This window comes from Netta rufina (genome assembly GCF_964035555.1).
Source record: "Netta rufina genome assembly, chromosome: 2".
NCBI classification, from domain to species: Eukaryota; Metazoa; Chordata; class Aves; order Anseriformes; family Anatidae; genus Netta; species Netta rufina.
In genome coordinates this window covers 126627913-126651239 of record NC_140124.1, presented here as the reverse complement: position 1 = coordinate 126651239, position 23327 = coordinate 126627913, and the positions used below count along the sequence as shown (strand labels likewise).

The 23327-nt window shown below is 37.4% G+C and overlaps 1 protein-coding gene across 1 annotated transcript; it reads right to left on the bottom strand.

Moving 5' to 3' along the window:
• Nucleotides 1-851: 851 nt before the first annotated feature.
• PI15 (peptidase inhibitor 15) lies at nucleotides 852-21793 on the bottom strand (the record flags this gene model as incomplete). Its single annotated transcript, XM_084282985.1, has 5 exons — nucleotides 852-987; nucleotides 3792-3907; nucleotides 4060-4192; nucleotides 4483-4601; nucleotides 21521-21793. The coding sequence occupies 5 exons, from the start codon at nucleotides 21791-21793 to the stop codon at nucleotides 852-854; spliced, it is 777 nt and encodes a 258-aa protein (XP_084139111.1).
• Between the last annotated feature and the right edge of the window lie 1534 nt (nucleotides 21794-23327).

Here is a 23327-nt window from a genome sequence, read left to right as displayed (position 1 = left end):
TTGTAGAAATATATTTATTTTCCTTCCTGTACAGGAAAAACTGCAGCAAAGCACATTTATACCATTGTGAATGTAATGTTCAAAAACACGGGAATATAAAGTTTGGCTGTACTGATTACACCAGTATATATATAGTGATGTAGCTTTCTACCTAGATAAGATTACGCATGTGAGTTAACAGCTACTGCCTCTTGGCCAGTGTGGTTTCTTATTCTACTTTTCCTGTCCGCACACAGGCATCATTGATGATAGCAGCAGCCGTGTGCTGAACTCTTGAAACACTATAAATGAATTAATGTTGTGCATGAGGTAGGTAATATCCTGCAGTTTCTCTTGCACATATGTTTTCCTCTGCTCAGAGTCCCATTGACGCTGCAGATGAAAGCACAGGTGTAAATGGGAAGAACCATTGGTAATGTGAGGACAAATTGTTTCTTTGCATGTCACACTCCATTTTTAAAGCACAGTATTAAACAATGACCCTTCTCTTTCTAGACCTATTTTTTTTAAAAGGACATTATATTTTAAGTATAAGTTGACAGTACCTTTCAATGTGCTTTTAACGGAACCTATCTTCAGGAAGCTACACTTGCTAAGGTGAAAATTAGTTTGCCCACCTTTACAAAATGTTCATCTAAACAGGTTAACGTGAGTCATAAATCCCAAAGGGTTTAAAACAAATTATACTATACTTTGAAAGCTAATTATACAAAAGAATACAAAAAGAAAACATCAGAGTATTATTACAGGATCTCTCTCTATATAACATGTGCAAAATTCAATATACAAGCTTCTTGTTACTCATCCATGGTTTTTTGTTTGTTTAGTTTTTAAATAATGTAAACATTAACTTATTTAAACCAATATAAGTAATTTGATGTCACTCCTGGGAAACAAAGGTTGTTGGTACAAGAGCCTCCATAGCTTGGAGGGCAAGCAGAACACGGCACTCCTACTTTATATGGTGCTTCTCCAATCCAATTCCCCCTGAAAATAAGAAAGGAAACAAAATCCTTAGCAATCTGAGAGAGGAAGAAAAAATATTCATTAACAGCACATGTTTTGAGTGATTAAAGTGAATGTTTTGCATGATATCCTACAAATGCTCCATTACTGAAAACATACATGAATATATTTCTGTAGGTTACTGATGGAAAAATAATATACTGATCCCCCCCCAAAAAGCAGTAGAAGAATGACCATGTAATCCCAGGACAGTGGTTCATTCCATATCCTTTATATGTCTGCAGTGACTATCAGGTTTCATTGCCTTGGGTCCACATTGTGAAGCTCTGAGGCTGAATTCACAGTTAAAAAAAAAAAAAAAAAAAGGAAGATGACAAGTATTAATACAGTACTATATTAAAAAGAACTATATTGGGGCACTTGTAGGGGCCTCAGGTATTAATGGGAGGTGGAGGGCTCCCACCTGGTGAATAGATCTCTACAGTTTGTGACAGAGCCCTGGGGAAAAAGAATAGAAGTCTGGAGAGTGGTCCAGACTTAGAGGTAACTGGAAGATCTAGAAATGCCTGAAAAACATTTTCAGACTTTTAGGTGCTTATATAAATCCCCAGGCTTTTAAAGTGAGGTAGGCAAAAAGTTAAAATTAGATTTCCATTTAAACATTATGTCTCACTCATGAGAGATCTTTCCTCTAGTTTGCATGGGACGTGATATACCAGTGTGTAACAAAATTATTTAAGCAACATTTTCTCATCCCCCCACCTCCCAGACAATAACACTAGATCAAAAGCCCTGGTTTGGATTGTGCCTTGGAAGAAAGCAGGAATCTCTCAAATAATTTGCTCGTTTCTACTTCTCTTCCAAATGGGTACAGCAGACTGAGTGCTCAGGAAATATATTTAGTTTGATAACAGATACGGAAATCCAGGAAGAGTTTGCTGAAAGCTGATTTCTGCTTCACTTTCAATACAACACATGGCTGACTTCTATGAGTCCATTCTAGTTAACCAGGTGCAGGATCTTTGTAAATTTTATAATTATCCTCCTTAACCTTTCTTTTTTTCTCCTGATTTCTGAAGCATATGTATTTTTTCAGCATTACAACATGGTATTAGTGAAAGTTATTGGAGTTTTAAACCCCAAATCTTTACCAAATTCCAATCTTAATAACTCAAGTAGGTAATAATAACATCTCCTTCTCCTTTAGAGAAGCTTCTGATGTTCTGTGTTACTCAGACAGATGCAGCCTTTATTGACTGAGAAAGACTTCAAAATGTATGCTCCAGGTCTCTAAACTCAGTGTCCTTAACTGAATTTTAATTAACTCTTAGGAATATAACCTTAAACCAGGGAAGTCCACTTAGTACTCTTTCTTGCGACTGTGCAAGAAGTAGATGTCAAAACCCTGATTCTACAACCTAAGAAACAAATAAATACTGAAAAATCTCCTCCAGAGAAGAAGATTGTAACTCCAGGTTTTGGTTTGCCTTTTGAGAAACATGGATTTTTAGGCTGCAAAAATATAAAATGTCTTTAATTGCTACCTGATAGATAAACAATGTATCAATTTTCAGTAATGCCTAATGCTTGAAACCATTCTTTTGCTGTTTCTTAACACAATGAGAGATTTATCCTAGGAAGATTTTATTTTTGTTTTTCCAAATTGAGTGGTACAAAAAATAGTATCTGTGTTTCTCTTATAAACTTTGATTTCAGTTCAGTTTTTGTTGCCTGATAACCCTCATCTTCATTTCTTAACATCCTTTTATAGTATATATTAAAGAGAAAAGAACAAAGAGATACTGATTTCCAAAGGAAAAGGGCCATTTTTTCAAGCCAGTTTTCTTAGTAAATCCTATCTTCTTTTAATTTGCAAAATCTTTAAAACTTCTTTTACTCTTGTATCAGCTAGAATAATGACATATTCATGCATATTCTTTACCACAAATGGACCTGTGCCTGGACCAAAATTTTATGGAAAACATGCTCAGTTAATTATACAGAACTTCTATAGCCTTCTATACAGAACTATGTCTCTGCCTATTATACAGTCAGAGAGACCATTCATTTACACTGTCCATGTTGCTTTTGAAGCACTGGTCCAAACCAAACCTTAAATTGAAGCTCTCCCCGATCCATACTTTAGTGATTCATTCTGCACCCAGACATGCGCTTGAGTTGATGTCTAGTGAACACTGGGGAAAAAAATAATTTCTTCATTTCAACCTAACACAGACTATCACAGCTATCTCATAATAGGGGTCATCCACAGGTGACTATGACAGATACTTTGATGGACCCAAATTTGAAAGGTAAGATGAGATTTGTAGACACTGAGCTTTATAGAAAAATCTATGCTAGGGCTGCCCTTATGCAGCATGGTTATAAGCAAAGGTGTCCTGTGGGCAAAAATGTGGGTTCACAGTAAATCAACAGCTTGATATACAGTCCTGTAGCTTACCTGAGGAAGTCTAGCTCATATAGCAGTATGCAACAGAGTGAAGAAAAGAGGAATTAAAAGTAAAGCTAAGCAAACACATATGAAGAGGACAAGGAGAATAGTGATAGTAATAATCATAAAAAATAACTGTTTTTTTCTTTTGTTCTGTGCACATCAGGTTATTTTTTTCTCTCTTTTTTCTCTTTGTATACCAAAGCCATGCATTTGCAACATGTTCAAATGTGATGTTAGAATGAATGAGCAGTCTGCAGAAAAAAAGCATAAATAGAGATCAGGCTGCAGAAAAATGAGTAAGCAGTCCTATGAGAGTACCCAAACATGCATGCAGTATAAAAATAAACAATATTAAAAGAAAGTAACTCACTTTGGGGCATAGTTGCATACCAAGTAAACAGCTCGTCGCCAAACAGATCCCCAGACGTTCATATTGTGGCATGTGTGGATTGCACAGCCTATACGGTTGGAAGTGGCCCAAACCATCTGAATAAATATTCATTATTGGTGAAGTCCAAATTGAAAAGAAATATATATGTATTATATATACATTTATATGACAGAAAGCTATAAATACATCACAGAAAAGTCCATCTTTGGACAGTACATTTTGAATAGAAGAATGTAATTTATGTAACCTGTGTGTAATGGGTGCACATGGGTCCATAGCATCGCATGGGACACCTGGGGTTGCAATCCTGAGGATAAGGGAAAGCATAATCCTTCACCTCATCGTACCATGGCTTTACCAGCTGGAGAATAGATCGATACCTATGTTTATTTAAAAGGCAGAAAGAAAAATATGTCATTTCAGATTAAGGTACTTTGGAACTTTCTGCTGCCAATCCCCATGATGCAAGTCACCTAAAAGTACATTTCTCAAAACATCATTAGGAGCATAGTATTAAGCCAATACCCAACCCAAGTGAAAAATCTCTGTGAATTATAGATGGATATCAATTATTGCTGTAATACTGGATGAGTCTTGTATCAGTTTAAGATCTGAATCCCAAAGGCTTTACAAAGGGTAACAAAATAACTATTTTGTAGGATTTTCTTACCTTCCAGTTCTTACAGACAGGTTCTGGCCCAAGAATCTCAGTAAGTAGGAAGGTCCATGGTCCCAAATGCAAGTAGCAGCCCAAGCCTCTGCAGATTTGGCCAGAGTTTCATCCCAAACCTGACAAAATAAAGTACCAGTAGGCAGTAGTATGCAGAAAAAAAGAAAAAAAAAGCAATCATGGTGAAAGAATATAACAGATATCTTAAGTCAAAAACATACTTAAGAAAAAACAGATTTATAACCTAGGCAAAGACCTCCTGAATCCAGAAAATCATGGGTCAGCACAGTAACAGCAACAGCATTTGCCCTAAAACTGGGCAGAATCCCTGCCTATATCATCAGAGGAAGGCAGGTATTCATATCTCTCCTTTTTATCTGGAGCAGGCATTCACCTGCCATTTTCCCTCCTGAATTTATGAGATCCATGTGTGGAGGGGAGTGAAACATTGGATAGAACTCAGAAGGTTAAAGAGAAGTACAGGCACATAGGGAAGAAAAGTTCAGCACAGATATTACATACCCTGCAAAACCCCAACATTTTTGAAATAGGATCTCAGGAATATCTATAGCCAGTGAGAGTGTGTGTGGCAGCTTTTCATATTTGAGGCCACAAGGTCAAGAAAAGAGATTCCATAAAAACAAAGACTATGGGTAGTTTCCAGGTGCAGTATGAGTTTCACTACTTTGTTCTGTGTTCGAGCTGACACTGCTACCTGACTGAAATAAAAAGATAGCAGTTCGGTAAGAAGACCTGTTTCAACTTTTTATGTTCTACTCCAGTGGTAAAAACATGACAGTAAGACTGTCTCCTTTATATACTTTGCCTGTTCGCTTACATGCTTATGTGTAACTCTGCTGTTTTTTCCACAACAAATAGGCTGGCCTCAGCAATAACACAATTATCATCAGTAGAACCTGCTGCACCACTGGAGCTCCAGATGAAGAATATCCTACCATGCATAAATATCTAAGTGTTTAAGTGATACCCAAGTAGGCTCTAGATCCTGGAATTAGACATGAATTTTGAATACTCCGTTTGGACTGTTTTGGTGCAGGAGAGTTTTAGTGAATTACAGGTAGAAAAGAAGGAACAAAATATGGTAAAAATGCTTACCCGGCCCATTACATCTTTTTATACACAAAGCTAAACTCATAAATCTCAACTGGTTATGAAATAAAGAGTATGTTCTGTGAGGTATGAAATAAGAAGCAAAGTCAGAAATAAACTTATCAAACGATAAGGTGGCCCACAACACAAATATTTTCTGTACTATGTGCTAATACAGATTTCCAAAACACTGATTTCACAGTTTTAAGTTCCCCAAAAATCTCAGAGCGAATGAGCTGACCACAGATCATGAACTTGGACATTAATTTACGTCCCTGACTCTGCCTGGTAGTTTGTGACATTTCTCTAAATGAACAGAACAAACTTTAGTAAATTTTATGGAATTGCCATAATCATTCAACAAAGCTTTTCCTAATATGGAGTGGGTGAGGTACTTCCTAGATTAAAGCTGAAGAAGTGCAACACAGATCAACATGAACCCTTAGCACAAATGATCTTCAAGTTGAATCACCTTAGGGAAAGTAAGATAATGGTGGTTAAAGGAGAGATTTGCTTTACATTTTGATCATGAAAGATCCCAGACTGAAGTCAGAGAAAATCACCAGTAAAAAGGACAAAACAGAAGAGTTAGGAAGAAGACTAAGGAAGATTCCTAAGAAGGAATAGTCTTTGAGCCAGAGAGAGCTTTGACTTCACCTCTGAAAAATGAAGGGAGTTTCTCAGAGGATTTTCATGGAGGAGATATATCTATACCTTAGGTAAAGAAGACTAAGCTGGCGCGCTACCATACAAAAGAAAGGGACCTGGAGCTGCTTTGGCACTGTCCATAACCCAGAGAATGCTCCAGTGTCCAAGAGGAAGAAAACTGTACAGATATTTGTCCTGATTTCTATCTCTGTTGTTAAGCCAAATAGCTGAATGCAGACAGCATAAAAATAACCCTTTATAATCTCTGTGGTTTAACAGTGGTCCCAAAAAGAGGGCTAAAAGAGGAGGCAACAGTAGGCACTAGCATAAAAGTGTGCATGGGAAGTGTGCTTGAGAGGCCAGGGCCACAGACGATGCTTGGAGCTGCCCAGGCCCAGGGGAATGGAGAAGCATATGAACCCAGCATGTGGGTCCAAACACAGCTGCCTGGTGTGCATCCATAACGGGCAGCTCAGCCAGTACAGTGACACCCCATAAACACTCTCCTTTGCTGAGATTAATCATGCCTCTGGCATGAGTGCTCTCTGCCAGGAGGCTGAACATGAGGTTTGTGTGCTTGCTCCCAAGTGACCTGGCTGCAGTCCCACAATAATTTGAATGTGTACTGTATTTGCACAAATAGCACCAAGCTCCTGCTTTTCACCCAGCATATTTTTGCATACTGAATTGCCTTGCAAAGTAGTATGTTAGCTGTTTAAAAGAACTGTGAAGACTGGATTAGGTTTTCACCATTAATACCCTCTATAAACTGGGCATTCTTCCCCCTTGAACAGTGAGAACATTGGTAATCCACTTTCTTTCTCTTTAGCTTCATTTTCTGGTTCTCAGAAATCATTTGCAGCATTAGACTGGGAAAGTTATAGGGGGTTGTTTCAAACTCATTTAAAAATCATGGGTTTGGCAGGTAAACATTACTGCGATATATATATATATTTCACTCTTCTTGCCGTTATCTACTCAATCTCAACCATTCTCTGAACATATGACATTTTTGGCCAACATGAAAGAGAAAGAGAAAATATAATCACTGAATAAGGAATAAAGGGGGAGGGAGAGAGAGGAAAGAGGGAGTATCAGCAGCAGCTTCTTTTAATTACCTCCACTCCTTCATTAACAGGCTGGTGAATTTCCCTTTTATGGAGTCCCCTTCTACTAGGCAAATCATTTGGATTTCATGGGAGAGAACAAAACACTTCACCAAAAACTTTTTTTTTTTTTTTCCTCCTCCCTCTCTCTCTCAGAAAAGTGATCTCAGTACATTTAGGACTACCTCTAGATCCTCTGCACAAGCAAAGGCAAATAATATAGGCTGAGGCAGAAAAAAAATGATAGCGAATCAGATAAAAATTATCTTATAATGATCTAAAATCTAAACTTTCTAAACTGCGAGAGACTGCACTGCTAGTTCTCCCCTTTCAAAAGAAGTCTGATCCTGAGTCAACACTTGTATTAATTTTTATCTCAGTTTGGTCCCATTTTGGGCATGTAGGACAATGCGGCAAATGGATTTATGGCTTTTTGAACATGTAAGGCTTAACTGTTATACACAAAGAAACAGGATATATGGAAATATCCTGAAAAGAGAAACTGCAGTAACTCAAAAGACAGAGGGGCAGTTTCAGTGTGAGAAGAAATTAAAAAGCTAGCTGAATTTTAAACAATAAACAAATGTTTAAAAAGATCTAATAAATAAAATTTTAAACTGTGTAATGATGGCCAATACAGGCTTTCTATTAAATATGTCAGAGAAAGCCGCCTGATATGAACAAAAAATTGCAAAAAGGAAAAGGAAAAAGGAAAAAGATTTGCATGCAGAGTGGGTCAAGAGCTGAGGATGTGACTCATCCTCATACTAATCATGCAGGCTCACAGTGCCAAACTTTGCTCATTCTCTCCTCAGGGATAGCAAACCTTTGTTTGCTAGGTCATTAATGGTTGGGAAAGCAATTGTCTTCCTGCCACACAATATAAAGATCCCTCCTGAACTCTCCAGACCATTGATTCGGTCGATCTTGGAAATCTCCTCCACCTGGAAAGGATCCTAGCTGGATCTAACTAAGCTGTGATAGAGTTAAAGTGTCTCATCACATTTCCACTGGCAACTCGAAGTCAACATCCTTTGGCCAATTTATTTTTCTTTCTTCTGCCAATGATTATTTTCCTAGAAAGCTGTCTGACTGTGCTCTCTACACTGCTCTGTCTCCCTGAAAAACTACAGTTCAAAACTACATTTCACTTGAAAATTGTCAAATGGACCGAATATAGGGAAGAGGCTAGTGCTTTTATACAGAGCATTTCCACACCAAGAAAGCTCTTTTCCGAGGTTCTATGAGGTTGTTGTAGGGTGTTCTGTGCACTCATACAGCATGTGATCTAAGCATTAATAAAGTCAGTGGGAATTTTGTCAGTGAGGCTAGACTTTAACCCAAGGTTATCGTTTTCCCCACTCTGTAAACAAATAGTCAAATAAATTTTGTTATTCCAATAATCTATAATAAGCAATGGAGAATAAAATGTAATCTTTTAATATTAAATGAAATTTCTCAAAGACCGCAAAGGAAGCTTCCTTTCTCAAAGAAAACCTTGTAAAGTGGGTCACGGTGCCCTCACACCTTTCTCTCTTTCTGTAGTTGTTTGCTGTCATTGTCACTCTTACATATGTAGAGGGTAGGGAGATGTCCTTTTGTTCTTTGCTGGGTTATCTTTTATTACCATAAGGTCCTAATCACCACTGTCCTCTTAGGTAATAAAATGATCATGAAGTTGAAGAAGCATTACAATGAAAAAAAAAAAATAGAAGCAACTACAGTATTACAAAGACCTTTTCAAAACATTTGTAGAAGAAAAACTGGCTGTTCCCTTTCCACATTGATAGCTATGCTTTAATTTGAAGAATGGTATATATAACCACTGTAACTATGAACTGAACTTAGAAACAAAATTCTTCCACTCTTTCTCACTGTGGTCATAACTGTACTCCTAATATCTATAGTTCAAATGCAATAGTTTTCTCTTTTGACCCTGATTAATACATGTCTTATGGGGCAAATCCTGATACAGAGGGGGAGCTAAAGCTGAAAGTAGCAGATTACTTCACACAGAAACTTCACTATTTTATCTGTAAATAGAACACATTAAGTCTACATGAAACAGATTAAATGGAGCTTTCTTATTCTGCCTCACTTGTTCTTATTGCAAACCTTCTAACAGACTGCTGAATTACTGTGAATATACCACTATGCTGGCTACATTTACCCTGTGGTATTTTTTTCAAGAATGAACACTAACCTTCATTGTTTACTGTCTTATTTGTAGTTTCTTATTTCTAGTTTTAAATGCACTACAGCAACATTTATTACCACATCTTGTATATGCAAACTTTTCTGAGAACATTTGTGAATGATGGATAAACGAAGTCATATATCCATTATTTAAACTATACTGTCTGAAACAGAGTAGGGACTCAAGGCATCATTGTCAGTTTCTGGAGCTCACTTTCAGTGACAGTGAAATCGAGCCTCAGCCGATTAAGGTATTAAGGGGTTGTGTCATTTCTGATCTGTAACTTTACCAACGCACGTGTGTGTGTGTGTGTATACTATAGGTACAACTGTTTATAGGCAAAATAATTAATGCCAAATCTTCCTTTACGGACTTTATCTTTCCATGGTGCACCACTCAGTTTTGCTGTACAATAGGTTGGAGTCCTTGTAGTCTGGCTTCATAGTATCTGTACTATGTAATTCCATACAGGTCAGCAAAACTTTCTCTTGTGTAAGGTCTGACTCAGGACCTGTGCATATCAGTAGAGCTCATTATACAACTGCTTTTTCCTTGATTAACCTCAGTGAGGTGGTCCAAATATAAGCCACACAACATTTCTGCCAGGAACCATTTAAAACATTGGGCTCCAAGTTGCCTTTGTGAGATGTCAGCTTGCAGCCCACAGAACTCTAGGATGTGATCTTTCTCTCTGAGAGTTCAGCTTGGCCAACCAAAGGACTGCCAACACCTGGAGAAAAGGCTATGTCAGGTGATATTCTGAGAGATTTTCCATAGCTCGAAGAACCAGAAACATACTACATTATGAAAGTACATTTAATGAAAGATCCTAATTTTCTAAATTGTCTGAAAAGCTCAAACAGAACAGTGGCAATGTATTACTATTACTTCAATTTCCTGATCACACACCTCGAGGTTTCTTATTGCTTTAGAGAGAACATTTTAAATATTTTGATCAAAAAAGACAGAGAGGGTTTCCTTCCCCTGCCAAGGCCTTCTCTCATATTTTGAGTGCTGCAAATGAGTTCTGGGATGTTTTAGGTCATGCAAACTATGGCTAGCTAAGTCAAAAAAGGAAAGGACAAATGTCTTGAAAATCACATTGACCCTTGACAGATGCTTTTCTTTTGATAAACTGACAATACCTACCCCTGCAAAGGTAAAACTGTTATATTCATAAATTGCTTTTATATATAGCAGAATATACTAGTTACTTGTTTCCTATTTCTGCAAGATATCATCTCCTCATTTGAAAAATAAGGATCTCAACATTTCATAGGTTTTCAATAGGAGAGAAAAAAAAAAGAAAAAAAAAAAAAAACAAGAAAAAAAAAAACAAGCAAACAAACAAAAACCATTCTCACTATATAAATATGAATATGCCTGTTTCTCTTGCAACTCTTCAACATACTATCAAAGAAAAATAATAAAAACAAAATCATGATTTTCACTTTCAATGTTGCCAGTACTTATCCTCAAATTTTTTATCTGACTGGTAAAATCTGTAAGACATGGTCTGTTTTTTTGTTGTTGATGTGGTATGTTGTGTTTTTTTTTTTCCTCATAAAGCAATTAATGCATTCTTCCAAAGCCACCAGTAATATCTGTCAACACTATATTCCATTTGCAAGCCCTAAGAATAATTTCACATCGCCTTTTTCTAATGATTCACCACTTCAAGTGTAAAAATAAAATACGCACAGATAAAATGTTTATTTCAATTTCCTTACAGGTAGACAAAAAAAAATCTGATTCAAGCAGTGAAATAGCTTCCAAGTAAAACAGATACATAAAACAGTAATATGTTTAGAGCTAAAAAGGTAAATTAAAGACTTAATTTTTATTTGCCCCCACTAGAGAGGCCACACCTGAGAACGTATGACTGATACATTCATCTGGAATGATATCCATTTGAAAGTTGTGTAAGTTAAGAATTAGGAAGCAGAAAGATTTAGGATCTGTTACTCCTGGAAAATGTAGAGTGAGAAAAAAATCAGTCTATCCCTTGGTAGTCCATTTCTTCATAATGCAAGCATTATTGAGATGTGGTTGACCATTTAGGTAAAGACGACTTTCCATGAGAAAGCTGAAACATTTTCATTTAACTTTTCTTGATTTCCTGATTTTCAGAACCAAAAATTATCTGTTTTCTTTTCAGGGCAAACATATACCTTCCCTTCACAGTGCAGATTTCCAGTGACAAAAGAAAATACCAGGAAAAATATCTTGATCTGATTTAATGTGGCAATACCCTTATACACTCCTTGCTGTATAAGAGACACCATTACCAAAGCAAATTTAATTCTCTCCTTCTCTGCAAATATCCTGAAATCATTACTCATGACAATGGGTCACAAGACTTTGTGATCTAGACAAAAAGTGAGCAGAATATTTAGTAATACGCTGTATTAAAGTGTTTCTCTTTCCTTGTGGATATCTGTGTAAACTGAAGCATTCAAGTTTACTGCCTTCAGTGTCCCACAGATAACATGGAAAAAACTAAGAAGTAGGAGCACTGCTTCCTTCAGATTGCCAGCAGGCATATTGTATAGCTAGAAGAGATGCATTCACTGGGAAATAAAGATATATTTTCAACCTGGGCGAACAGAGGGTCTTCTAAAGATCATTTTAAAGTATTCGGACAATGCAGAACCATACTTCCATTCTTCTGCTGTCATCATAATCCTTAAACTTCCCTGACTCATCTTTGCCAGTACCACAGAAGCTCCCCTCACCTGCACAAGGGGCATTGCTTGAAATATTAAATACTAGCAGCAGTCCTCAGTACTTTACATTGGACTTTGTTGTGTTTGTTTGTTTTTAATGACATATCAGCTGGGGTAATATTCTACTAATTTCTCAGTGGCAAAGCAAGTATTTTAAGCAAAACACACACCTCTCAGCCACTCACAATCCTCTCAAGAATCCTCCAGGGCACCCAGCAGTCAAGGGCTGCTGACCTTAATATTAAGCAAGCGTGCTGTGTCTCACCCCTTAACCTGCTGCCACCAGCTGTCCATCTGGAGTGACAAGCTCCAGATACTACATTAAGTTACATTTTGCAGTAATAATAATATAAAGTGGCAATTTGTCAGTTTTGGCATCTTATTTGTCATTAATATATGTTTACTCATACTAGTATCTTCAGATTTCTGTTTGGTACCAATAGCACAAACAAATCCACAGTAGTTCCTATCTACCTCAGAAGGTGGCCAGTAGGACCTTCTTCTAGCAGTGACCAAAAAATTAACCTTTCTATATCAGACTTCTGATTTTATTCTCTATTAACCCTGTTCTTTTCCTTGTTTGTCCAGCTGAAGATCAGCCACACTTATTTTCAGAATGGCAAAGAGTAGGAAAGAAGAAAACCTCAATTAAAACAGTTTCGATCTATGAGAAAAAAATTGGGATGCTGAAAGATGAAATCCAACATTTCCAGCCCCTCTGTGCAGCTGCACTCCACAGCTGCTAGTTCAAGTTCCAGAGTTAATTAGCAGATGTAGGCTGCTACCCCCAATATGCAGGTCTTGTCCTCATACGTTATTCATCTGTACATACTTGCACCGGCCATAATGCTCACACGTGTGGTGGCCATTTCTCAGAAATCCCACAGAAGCATACAGGGCATGCAGGAGTCCCTTGAACAGCTTCTTCCCTTCTCTTTTGTATAGTTGAACCTGTAGCTTTTTAAGGTTCAGGGATTTTCTGTAGGACCCCCCACCACATCCACTACCCTAAATTACAAAGCTTAATAAAACTACCCACCAGCCCTTCTACCTGCTTGCTTTTTCTAGAGTCACTGAAAGAGCCTCGTCTTTTTGCCTTCACTTTTTTCAATACATACTGTGATGGAAACATATGAGGTCATTGGAATTTATAGACAGATTTGGCCAACTTTATGTATTTATTTGGTCTCTGAGATCATTTGGACTCCAGGCGCTCTCTCTCTCTCTAAGAATACAAATAATTTTTGCTCTCAACTGCCACCTGTTAGACATTTTACTGTGCATACTATAATTGGTGCCTACTGCATGTACACATCCTTCCCCATTAGGTAATAAATGGGTACCGTATTAGGTACTAATTAGAACTTTACACAGAAAATTCCCAAAGTCTGTCCCCTAGAGAAAAAGTCTTGATGGGAATTGCGGTTCTGTACTTTTTTTTGCAGATTGTATTAACACAGTTAATACATCAAGCTGCTTGTCCAATACTCCACTGCAACTCAAAGTAAAATTGTGCAATGGTTTATAGTCAATTTACTTTCATATAAACAAACCTCCAAACATCTGATTCACACTTTTGAAGGGCTCAGTATTAGAAGGTCTAACTTACAGAACTTAGGGCATCACCAAACAGATGTCCAAGAAAACTCATTGCCAGAAATTCTTTTCTTATGAAAATTCAAGACAATTTCAAGTCTGTATTTTATAGAAGTTTCTATTTCTGGTTGTCTATTTGGTGCAAATTCAAACTCCTATTATTTGAAGCTTGACCATTGCTAATACTCAATTTGTTTCTTCTAAAGCTTGTCCACATTTCTTATCATGTTTGACACCAGGCTTTTAAGCAATAAGAAACAAAGAGAATTGGTAGGCTGTCAAATTTAATAACAATAAGCTTCCCTGATATGCTATTATTTGTTTAGCTTTTGGAAAAGTTAAATATCAGAGCTACATATCTTAAAATATTTAGTGCTTTCCTAACCTACTGCAAGGCATGTTTTGGTTGGCAAGAGCTTATCACAGAACTGGTAACAAAAAGGACCAAACTTCATCTAGCTCCGTGTTGCCCTGACAATTTGTCATAAGTCTGAAGAGTAAGGTCTCTGACCTTTATCAATTTAAATATCATCTGTGCAAATTGCCTTTTATCTAAACCACATCATGTGAATAGAAAAAATATTTGTTTCATAGTGTAGTGTTTTGTTTCTCTTCTATACGGAAATAATCTACATTTTTTACTTTTTTATTACTAACCACTGAAGTTTTTCATTAAAACAAAAATGTTCTTAATTTCTTTAAAAGTTTTCAAAGAAAATACTTATTCTTTTCAAAGTAGCTTTAACTGAAAGATACAGCAGCATGACATAAAAGAAAACACAGCTTCTTCTTTCTTCAGGATAAAGAGCAAGAACAATAGTTCTTTATTCTCATAAGAAGGCATCTCAATTTAAGATTGGTTTATCTTTATACAGATTAACAGATAACACTGTACAGATGGAGATGGAAAAACAGTTCACTTTCAGTTCAGTTAAAATATACCTCAGACCCTGTCACAGGGTACCTGCAGATGCATTTGCAGGTCTAGGTGCCTGTGCTGATGGTTCTCTCCATCCTAAAGCAAGTGGTTATCTTGGGTTTGACAGTCTTTGCTTTGCTTTTAGGAGACACTTTTCCATAGACTTGGATAGTCTATTCTCTTTTTCAGATCTTCTTTACAGATACAGAAAGAGGATAAAAATGTTGAGAAGTTTAAGGTTACTATCTTCTCCATTCATGTATGAAGCAAAGTGCTGTGTACTTTGGATTGAGATTCTTGTGAAAAATGCCCTGTCTCTGTTTTCAGCCAAAAAGTTCAAGAGGTGCTACATTTAATAATAAAGGAATGTCTAATTCTGAGGGCCCTGGGCAGGCTGCTTTTCTATCAGAGACTTTACCAAGTTGTTTTTTGTTTGCTTAAACTCCTAGAAGGCTTTCTGCTAACACTAAATTTAAATAATGTAAATATTCTGTTTTAAAACATCATCAAGTGATGGGTGTTTTAAAATACATACAAAACATTGGAAAGGAGGTCTCATAGCAAAACATATTCAACACAGTCATTCCTTATCATAGTATTTATCAACAATATAATTTCTGGGGAAGTTCTTCAGATTTTTCAAGAAGTACTTTCCAGGTCTTTTCTTTTCATCTCCTAAGCAGGTCTTTCTGTCATTCTTACTGAAAATAACTTGTGTCTTTTATACCTCACAGAGCTAGCATCAACTTTGTCTTCACCCTAAACACCAGTTTAGTTACTGATACTGAATGTGGTTCCTAGAGGTTTGTAGATTTTGATAGTAATTCTGATAGTTGATAGTTGATAGTAATTCTGCTAGAAGAATGGGCAGCATCCTGTATCTCACTGATAGCCACTAATAGTGGCTATATAATACAGTATTCCATTATTGAGAGTGGTGCAGTAGGAAATAGGTAAGTGGATAAATGCACCTGATGGATAAAGGAAAGCTAGGTAACTCTACTCTGACAAAATTAAGAGAAAGTAACTCCATCTACTCGTCTTCTTTCAGCTTACTTTCAGATACCATGTTTTGCCTTTGCTGGGATAAAAGGCTGGGTATGCTGTAAAATGACTGCCTCCTTTCAAAGTTGGCATGCAGACAGAAACCTCAAACTATAACCATAGAGATCAGTTCAATGCTTTCTGCTTTCTTTTAATTTCCTGAGAGGAATCATATTCGTGACATTCACTATCTTCAGACACTCCTGTTGGTGCATTGGGGCACCAGATGGAAGGGACATACTCAGCTGTCTAAACATGAATACAAGTGGTAGGAAGGAAAAACTGGAGCCAGACAATATATTTCATCATTACACACCACTTGCATTCACCTCACTTGTGAATCACCAGCACAGAGCAATCTAAAAGCTATGGCCAACTGGGAAAGGTGAATTACACTGGAGAAGCTCCAAGCTCCTTGATATCTTTCCTCCTAGAAGACTCAGTGGAGTATACTTAGATTTACTTTGTGCTCTAGCATGATGAAAACCAGATTAAGATCTTTATGCCTTGGCTCATTTCAGCCTTCACTGTGTATATAGGATTTAAGGGAACAGATCTATTAAATGGAAAAAGTAGGTCTAGGGTTAATTCTTCATTGTATTATGGTACTTTAAACATGCGTAGTTAAATACATGTCTAACCTGGTTTGACACTGCTGTTCCCTTATCTAATAAAGAAGCTCTAAATAGAATGCAACAGTAATTGGCTCCAATATGCAGAAATATTATAAGACATGCACATGGAAATTACGGTACCATTATATACATACATTACTAATGCAACTTAATTCATTCCAAGAAAACTGGCAGTAAATATATGAAAAATAATGTTTGAAATGAAACAAGGAGAGAAGTTCTACTGGACAGTTAAAGTGAATATAAAGATTAATTATCTGAGTTTTGGAAGGAAGTATTTAGGTTAGACATTTGGAAATCATTTCTATTCCTAAGGTAAAATATTTGCCAAGAGATGTGACTGAGACAGCATCACTATATGTGTTCAGGAGCAGACAAGATGAAAACCATATGTACTTAATGCAGAAGGAAGTCCTGCAACTGGGTGGGGATAAACTATATGAATTAAGAGATCCTATCCAACTCAATAGACATAAATCTTGAAGAAACTAGTCATGTAGTCCTTACAGGCATGGATGATTTCAGTGGGACAATGTAGATGATCCAGGGCAAACAACTCAAGTACAAAATGTCCTCCAAGATTTAGACTGGTTTGTAAGAAACCAAACTGACAGCAGCAAAAATAGGTAAACAAGTTGAGAAGTTTATTTATCAGAAATACTCTTGCATTGGAGTGAAAAACACACTAACTCACTTTTTCCATGTTCATATGAAAGGCTTTCAGGTATTAAATAGGACTTTGGAAAATGTGAAGTAGTTAGAAAACATTTTATTTTTTGTTTTTCTTACCCAGAACCTGTAGCATATTCAAAAAACATTTTTAAGATCACCTTGACAGCAAGAAAATTTTATGAAGACTTTCACATTCAGGAATGAAACAGTATTGAAGTTATTTATATCTGTGACCACTAAGCAGACTATTTTCTTCCTTCTCTGAACTGACCTTGCATATTGCCTGCAGACCTTTGTGGACACAAAGCAGTCTCCATATTCATCACTTAGCAAAAAAAAAGGCCACCCCTGGGCATTACAGAGTGAACAGATTTCCTTTGTGATTTTGCCTTAGCCCACACTATAGGAGTTTCTTTTGGAACACAATTACTTTTATTTTAGAGCAACTGTGGATTTATTTTGTCCATCTTATCACATTCCTTCATATGGAATTCAGTAGAAGATGAGTTAGCTAAGATTCTCCATTCCTTTCAACTCCTCTGCCACCAGCTCATGAGAAACTCTCTTCTGTTGTGTTGCCATGAAGCTACTTCTGGATATCCAAGCTAATTGATTTCATGCTAGTCTGGGAATCTGTTAGTACTTTGAGTCCTAAAAAGTGACACATTCACTGAAGGCCATGTTTCCCTAAATATAAAAGAACTTATGCAATCACTGAACAAAAAGGAATTGAAACTCTATCAGACCGTCTTCCATACATTAATAGGCTCAAGTCTATCTAGAACATTTCTCTGCTCTTCAGGCAGCATTCCACAAACATCTAGCTTCATGTTTTTGAGTGTATAATCTTGTCCCATCTTTTATACTTTTGACATGCTACTGCCAGTCTATTAATTACTGCGTTGATCAGTACTGGGCTCAGGACTCATCTTTGCAGAACCTCACATGACCCAGCCTCCACCAGATCAAAAGTATTATATCATCCTTTATTCTGCAGGTATGGCATCAGCTTTTAGGGCACAAGTGAAGGCTTCAGAATGACAGTTTTGGATGAAAAGGAATGAAGGATATAAAAAGACCCAAATTAAAAGCAGAGGACATTATTTCTGCATTATAGGTTTGGAAGTTCTTGTTTCCTTTTTCATTTGCTTTCCTTTCCACACTCACTAAGTCTAGACTTGTACTTGCAGAAAAACTTCAAATCAAAGGCATCAGCACTACCAGCACCAGGAAAAAAAAAAAAAAAAAAAAAAAAAAGGGAGTATGACTCATAGAGTAATAACATCCCAAGAGAAAGATTACCCAAAGTCTTATTGACCCACAGTGCATAAAACATGCAGTTTCTTTCTCTATGGACTAACAATTGAACAATGCTTCCCATCGTTGCTTTTGACACCCCATCTGTCTACTTCAGAGACTGCATACAACAGCAGGATGGAGCAGCACTAACTCCCACCTCTCCCAGAAGGAGTTAAAATGCTCCCCATTTCTGATATTGCAGTGTTCAGATGAACCTTCCTTGCCTAATGTGTGCATTGTTTGACATTTTTTGTGACCTCTCATCAAAAGTCCTAAGCACACAAAGTTTCAAGACAACAGGTACAGATTAAAGAACCAACCTATATTGCTAAACCCTAAGCTCTTACCAGTGAAGAAGAAAATAAAACAGATTTTTATAGAGGTAAGAATGTAACAGACATTCATGAAAAGAGATCCTAACAGAATTAGGAAAACAGAACAAAACATGATTCAGTAGGACTGTGGACAGAGAATAGAATTGAAAATATTTTTGTGTGCGTGTGTTTCTGAACTGCTTAGGCCATCTCTACTTCATGCGTAGGCCATCTCTACTTCATCACACTTACAAGAGGTTTCCACAATCTAATGCACCTATAGATACTTATATCAGAGAATCACATAATTGTCTAGGTTGGAAGAGACGTCAAGATCATCAAGTCCTACCTCTGACCTAACACTAACAAGTCCTCCACTAAACCATACTGCTAATGGGAAAAGGCCACTTTCATCACTATCACTGCACTTTTCCACAGTGTTCAGAACAGGAACACACACTCCGTAACAGTCTTTCAGCACTGTGCATATTGTCTGCTGGTAATGGCAATATGCCTGTTGTTTCTGGAAATGCATACTGAATGGTACAGTCTCATTTATATATAACAGCAGTAATCTTATGTTCACATAATACAAAGCAGATGCTGTGCCATACACATAATTAGACGGAGACTAAAGAATGAACTGATCAAGTTCACTTGGGCATTACTGATACACGGGTCCCCAGCTTTGGTAGGCTTACAACACCATGCCATCTTCCAGACCTTCCTACCAAAACCTTTCTGAAGCCTCAAAGTTAAAAAGTTAAATTGAGGTTGCTGTCACACCTATGTGTGATGTTGCTCAACGGGCTTCTTTTTTTTTTTTTTTTTTTTTTTTTCTGTAACATTACATAAATCAGACATGGATTGGTTAATTCTGCTGAAATATAATTAGTAGCCAAGAGATTACCTTCCACTTGGAGATTCAAGCTGGAGTTGCATTCTAGAGCATTACCTAAGTAAATTGATGTGGTACTCTGAATTCTGCTGCATGAAAGAACAAACTATTTTCAAACTGGGAAAACAAAGGTGAAAGAAAGCCTTAGACCTTGACCTTGACCTATTGATGGGGCTGATGATGATAGAAACACAGGCATGTCCCATGGCTGGGTGGTACTGGTAAAAGCAATAGTAAGAATAGCAAGGAAAAAAAGTAATGCGTACGTTGTAAATAGCATGGCCCCAGTCTTGATTCTGTATCAAACCTCACACAGTACCATTGCAGAGGAAAGCTGCAGCAGAACACACAACAAATATATGTGAAACCTTGGCAGTTTTAGCACATGAGTGAAATAAATGTAGATTTAATCAAAGAAGATTTTCTCTATGAAGTCTTTTTTTTACTGAGCAGGCTAAGAACACTGCACTCACAAAACTTTTGGGAATACAACAGGGTGCTGGCTTCACTTAAGCAAACTGCAGGAGCACATTTCTAAAACACACAAGCCAAGGAAAGACATGGTAGGCTGCCATTCCCTCAGACATTACAACAAAGTTTATTTATGCAGAATCAAAGGAAACGTCAGTGGAGAGCTCAGCAATAAAAATGATGACTGAAGTTGACTTCTGACCTCTCTATTTTTTCTGTCTCTGACCTTTCCACTTCACAAACTTCAAACTCAGACTATGGTATGGCTATAGGACTTCATCCTGCAATGTTTTGAATGCATTCAGCATTTTGAGGCATTGTTGGGATGTGCTAAGAAATTAAATGATCAAATCCAGATTTAGGTAACATCTGTGATAGAGAGATGTCCAAATTGTTAATCATTAGCTGCTAAAAAGGAGAAGTTATTACTATTATCCCATTTTTATGTCATGCTGATGGTGTTGTGTTTTCTCAAAACTGTTAACTGTCATCATCTGAGATGCTTTGTGACTTTAAGCAGATATTATGACGCTGACACAACTTGTCTTAGCTGTGAAAGTAAAATATTTTTTGCTTGGCCAACCTACGTTTAACATTAGAGCTTCACATGCACGCATTCAAAGTTGGAACACGAAACAGCAAACATGCTGCTTTAGCTATTAGTGCCAAGTATGAAATCACGGAGAATGAGTAACTTCTATCATACCTGCAGGAACACACAATTCACATAATGAGTATTTGCCAATAAGGTGAAAAGGTGTCTGCTACAAACATAACATTCAAACACATTGCAATCCTGCATAGTAGAAAAGCATCTAAAATAAGCATTGTATTTGATGGAGAAAAAATAAGAACATTAGGTGAACAATATGCACTAAGTAAAAACCATGAGCATGATACACACAGTGCATCAAATGAATTGCTTTACAAATGCAGTTTTACCATATTGTGTCTGAAAGTACTATTTGTGAAATAAATTAGAAATATTAACTATATTTTTTGGCATACATCAGGACAATGACTTTCAATTTACTCCACAAAAACAATGGGACTGCTAATGGTTAGCACTTTAGGCACATGTGATCACATGTTATGATCATGTACACTATGATCCTATGCCACTTCAGGCCAACTAGCAGTTAAATCACAACTTCATTACTTGGGGTCCCAGCAGTTTCACTTGAACTACTCATGGAATTGGCAAATCAACAGGGCTCGTAAAAGGTTCAAAGTTTGGTATTTAGATACTTTAGTACAACTCTAAGAGATGTAAAAAAATAACGTTTTATTAAGCAATAAGAGTTAAAAATATTTTGTCTGCCTAATTAAATCCCCACAACTTAAGAAAACAAAATCACAGGCTTACAGTTTGTTTTACTATGAGGTAAATTAAGTTCACTTACCATATATTCCATGTTGGAAGCAGGTGGGAAGACTTTGCCTCTGACTTGATTATGATAATCAAGAATGGCAATCATGTCATTCTGTGAAATGTAGCGCTTCCGCCTGGCTTTGGGAATTTTTGCAGAGTCCAGATGAGCTGCCAAAGCCGTCTCAATGTCAGTGAAATTATTGTTTGACAGGAGTAGGTCAGTGGAGTTGGGTAACACTAATGTACTTGTTTCACAGAGAATGGAAAATAAGAAAGCACAACTGATTGCAGTGATTGCTGTCATTTTGGGACCAGAGGAGAAAGGACACAGAGGTACTCTGCTTTAAGTCAGGGCAGTAGGGAACAGATCTGTAGAAGAGAAGATGTCAAAGATGTGATTCTGAACATCTGGTTAGCAAGACAAAGTGAATTGACAGGCTGTGGTCTGAAAAATGATTCTGTCAGCTCAATTACAAAAACAATCCAGTCAGAACACATATTTCTGAGCAATTTTCACTTACCATATTATCATTAAATGATAATATCCTCTTACTATGAACACAGCAGATGAAATATCATTATACCCTGAATTACATGATCAGAGCTAGTAGTGCTCCTGAAAGAGTGACAGTGGTAGCACACCAGATCAGTCCATAACCCACACTATAAATCTTAAATTTGGAGACTGCAAGAAACCTCACAGAATGTTATGCTCTGAAAACAAAAAAAATACATCCCAGGTTATGCCTGTCCTTTATGCATGCGTTGTTTTGACATCCTGTGGCACAGACAAACTAGTAGGCAAAAGAACACATATAAAGCATGAAAACATCTTAGAAATTGCATTCAGATCATAACTACAGCAAAATGTGATGAGCATTGTTAAAAGTGCATGCAAAGCAAGCTTATTGAGCTAAATGGCTTACCTCTGGATAATATCAAAAAAAAATACAGTCTATTGTTCTCCCAGTATATATAGCACTCTCCTATGTGGTGATATGAACCTTTGTGAAGGAGTGTCTCTTATTACAAACCCCCAAAGAACAAAACCCTGCTGGTTGTGAAGCTTTCTGGCCACAGGAGCTGCTAACAGCTTTTATATGTTACAGTCTGCATGATCCAGAACAGGCAGTTTCTCTAAAGGTCTCCGCTCAGCCAGAAGGAGAGGGGAGGAGCTCTGCAAAGCACACACACAGCGATTGGGTGGCATCTCTGTGGCGGAGGTGGTTTGGATATTCAGTCACACCCCCCGTTTCTATAGTACAAAAAGGCAACATGCAAGACTCCCTTTTATTTCCGGTACTTCCTACGTTTATTTTCATTATTGTTATTATTTTCTTCCACGTTTGTTCTTCCTCATTTCACCAACATCATGCTGGCTTGGTGAATGCTATTTTCTTCTTATTATTAAACACAAAAGGAGCAGCCTGCAGCTCAGAGTGCACTCTTGTCCTGGTCATGGGAAACAGAGCCAATGCCACATTGCCCAGCACGACATGGCTCAGCCCCAGCTCAGACTGTGACGCACTGGGAGGTGTCTGGGCATGCCTACAGCTGCCGGGGCAAGCGTCATTGATGCTGTTCATCTCTGGGCACCGGAGATGCTCAGAGCATGAAGCATTGCTCCTCACTGGTCCCACTTCCTCACTCAGAGGTGCACACACACACTAGGTGCAGCACAAACCTTTAGGAAGGTTGTGCCTGGCAAATATCTGTTACCTGCCTGCCTGTGGGAAATGACAGCTGCAGGAGGACCGAAAGCTGTCTCCAGTGCCTAGGAGACATCTGTTTCACATTAGCTAGCATATAGCAGGAATTATTTAGGCACAGAATGGTCC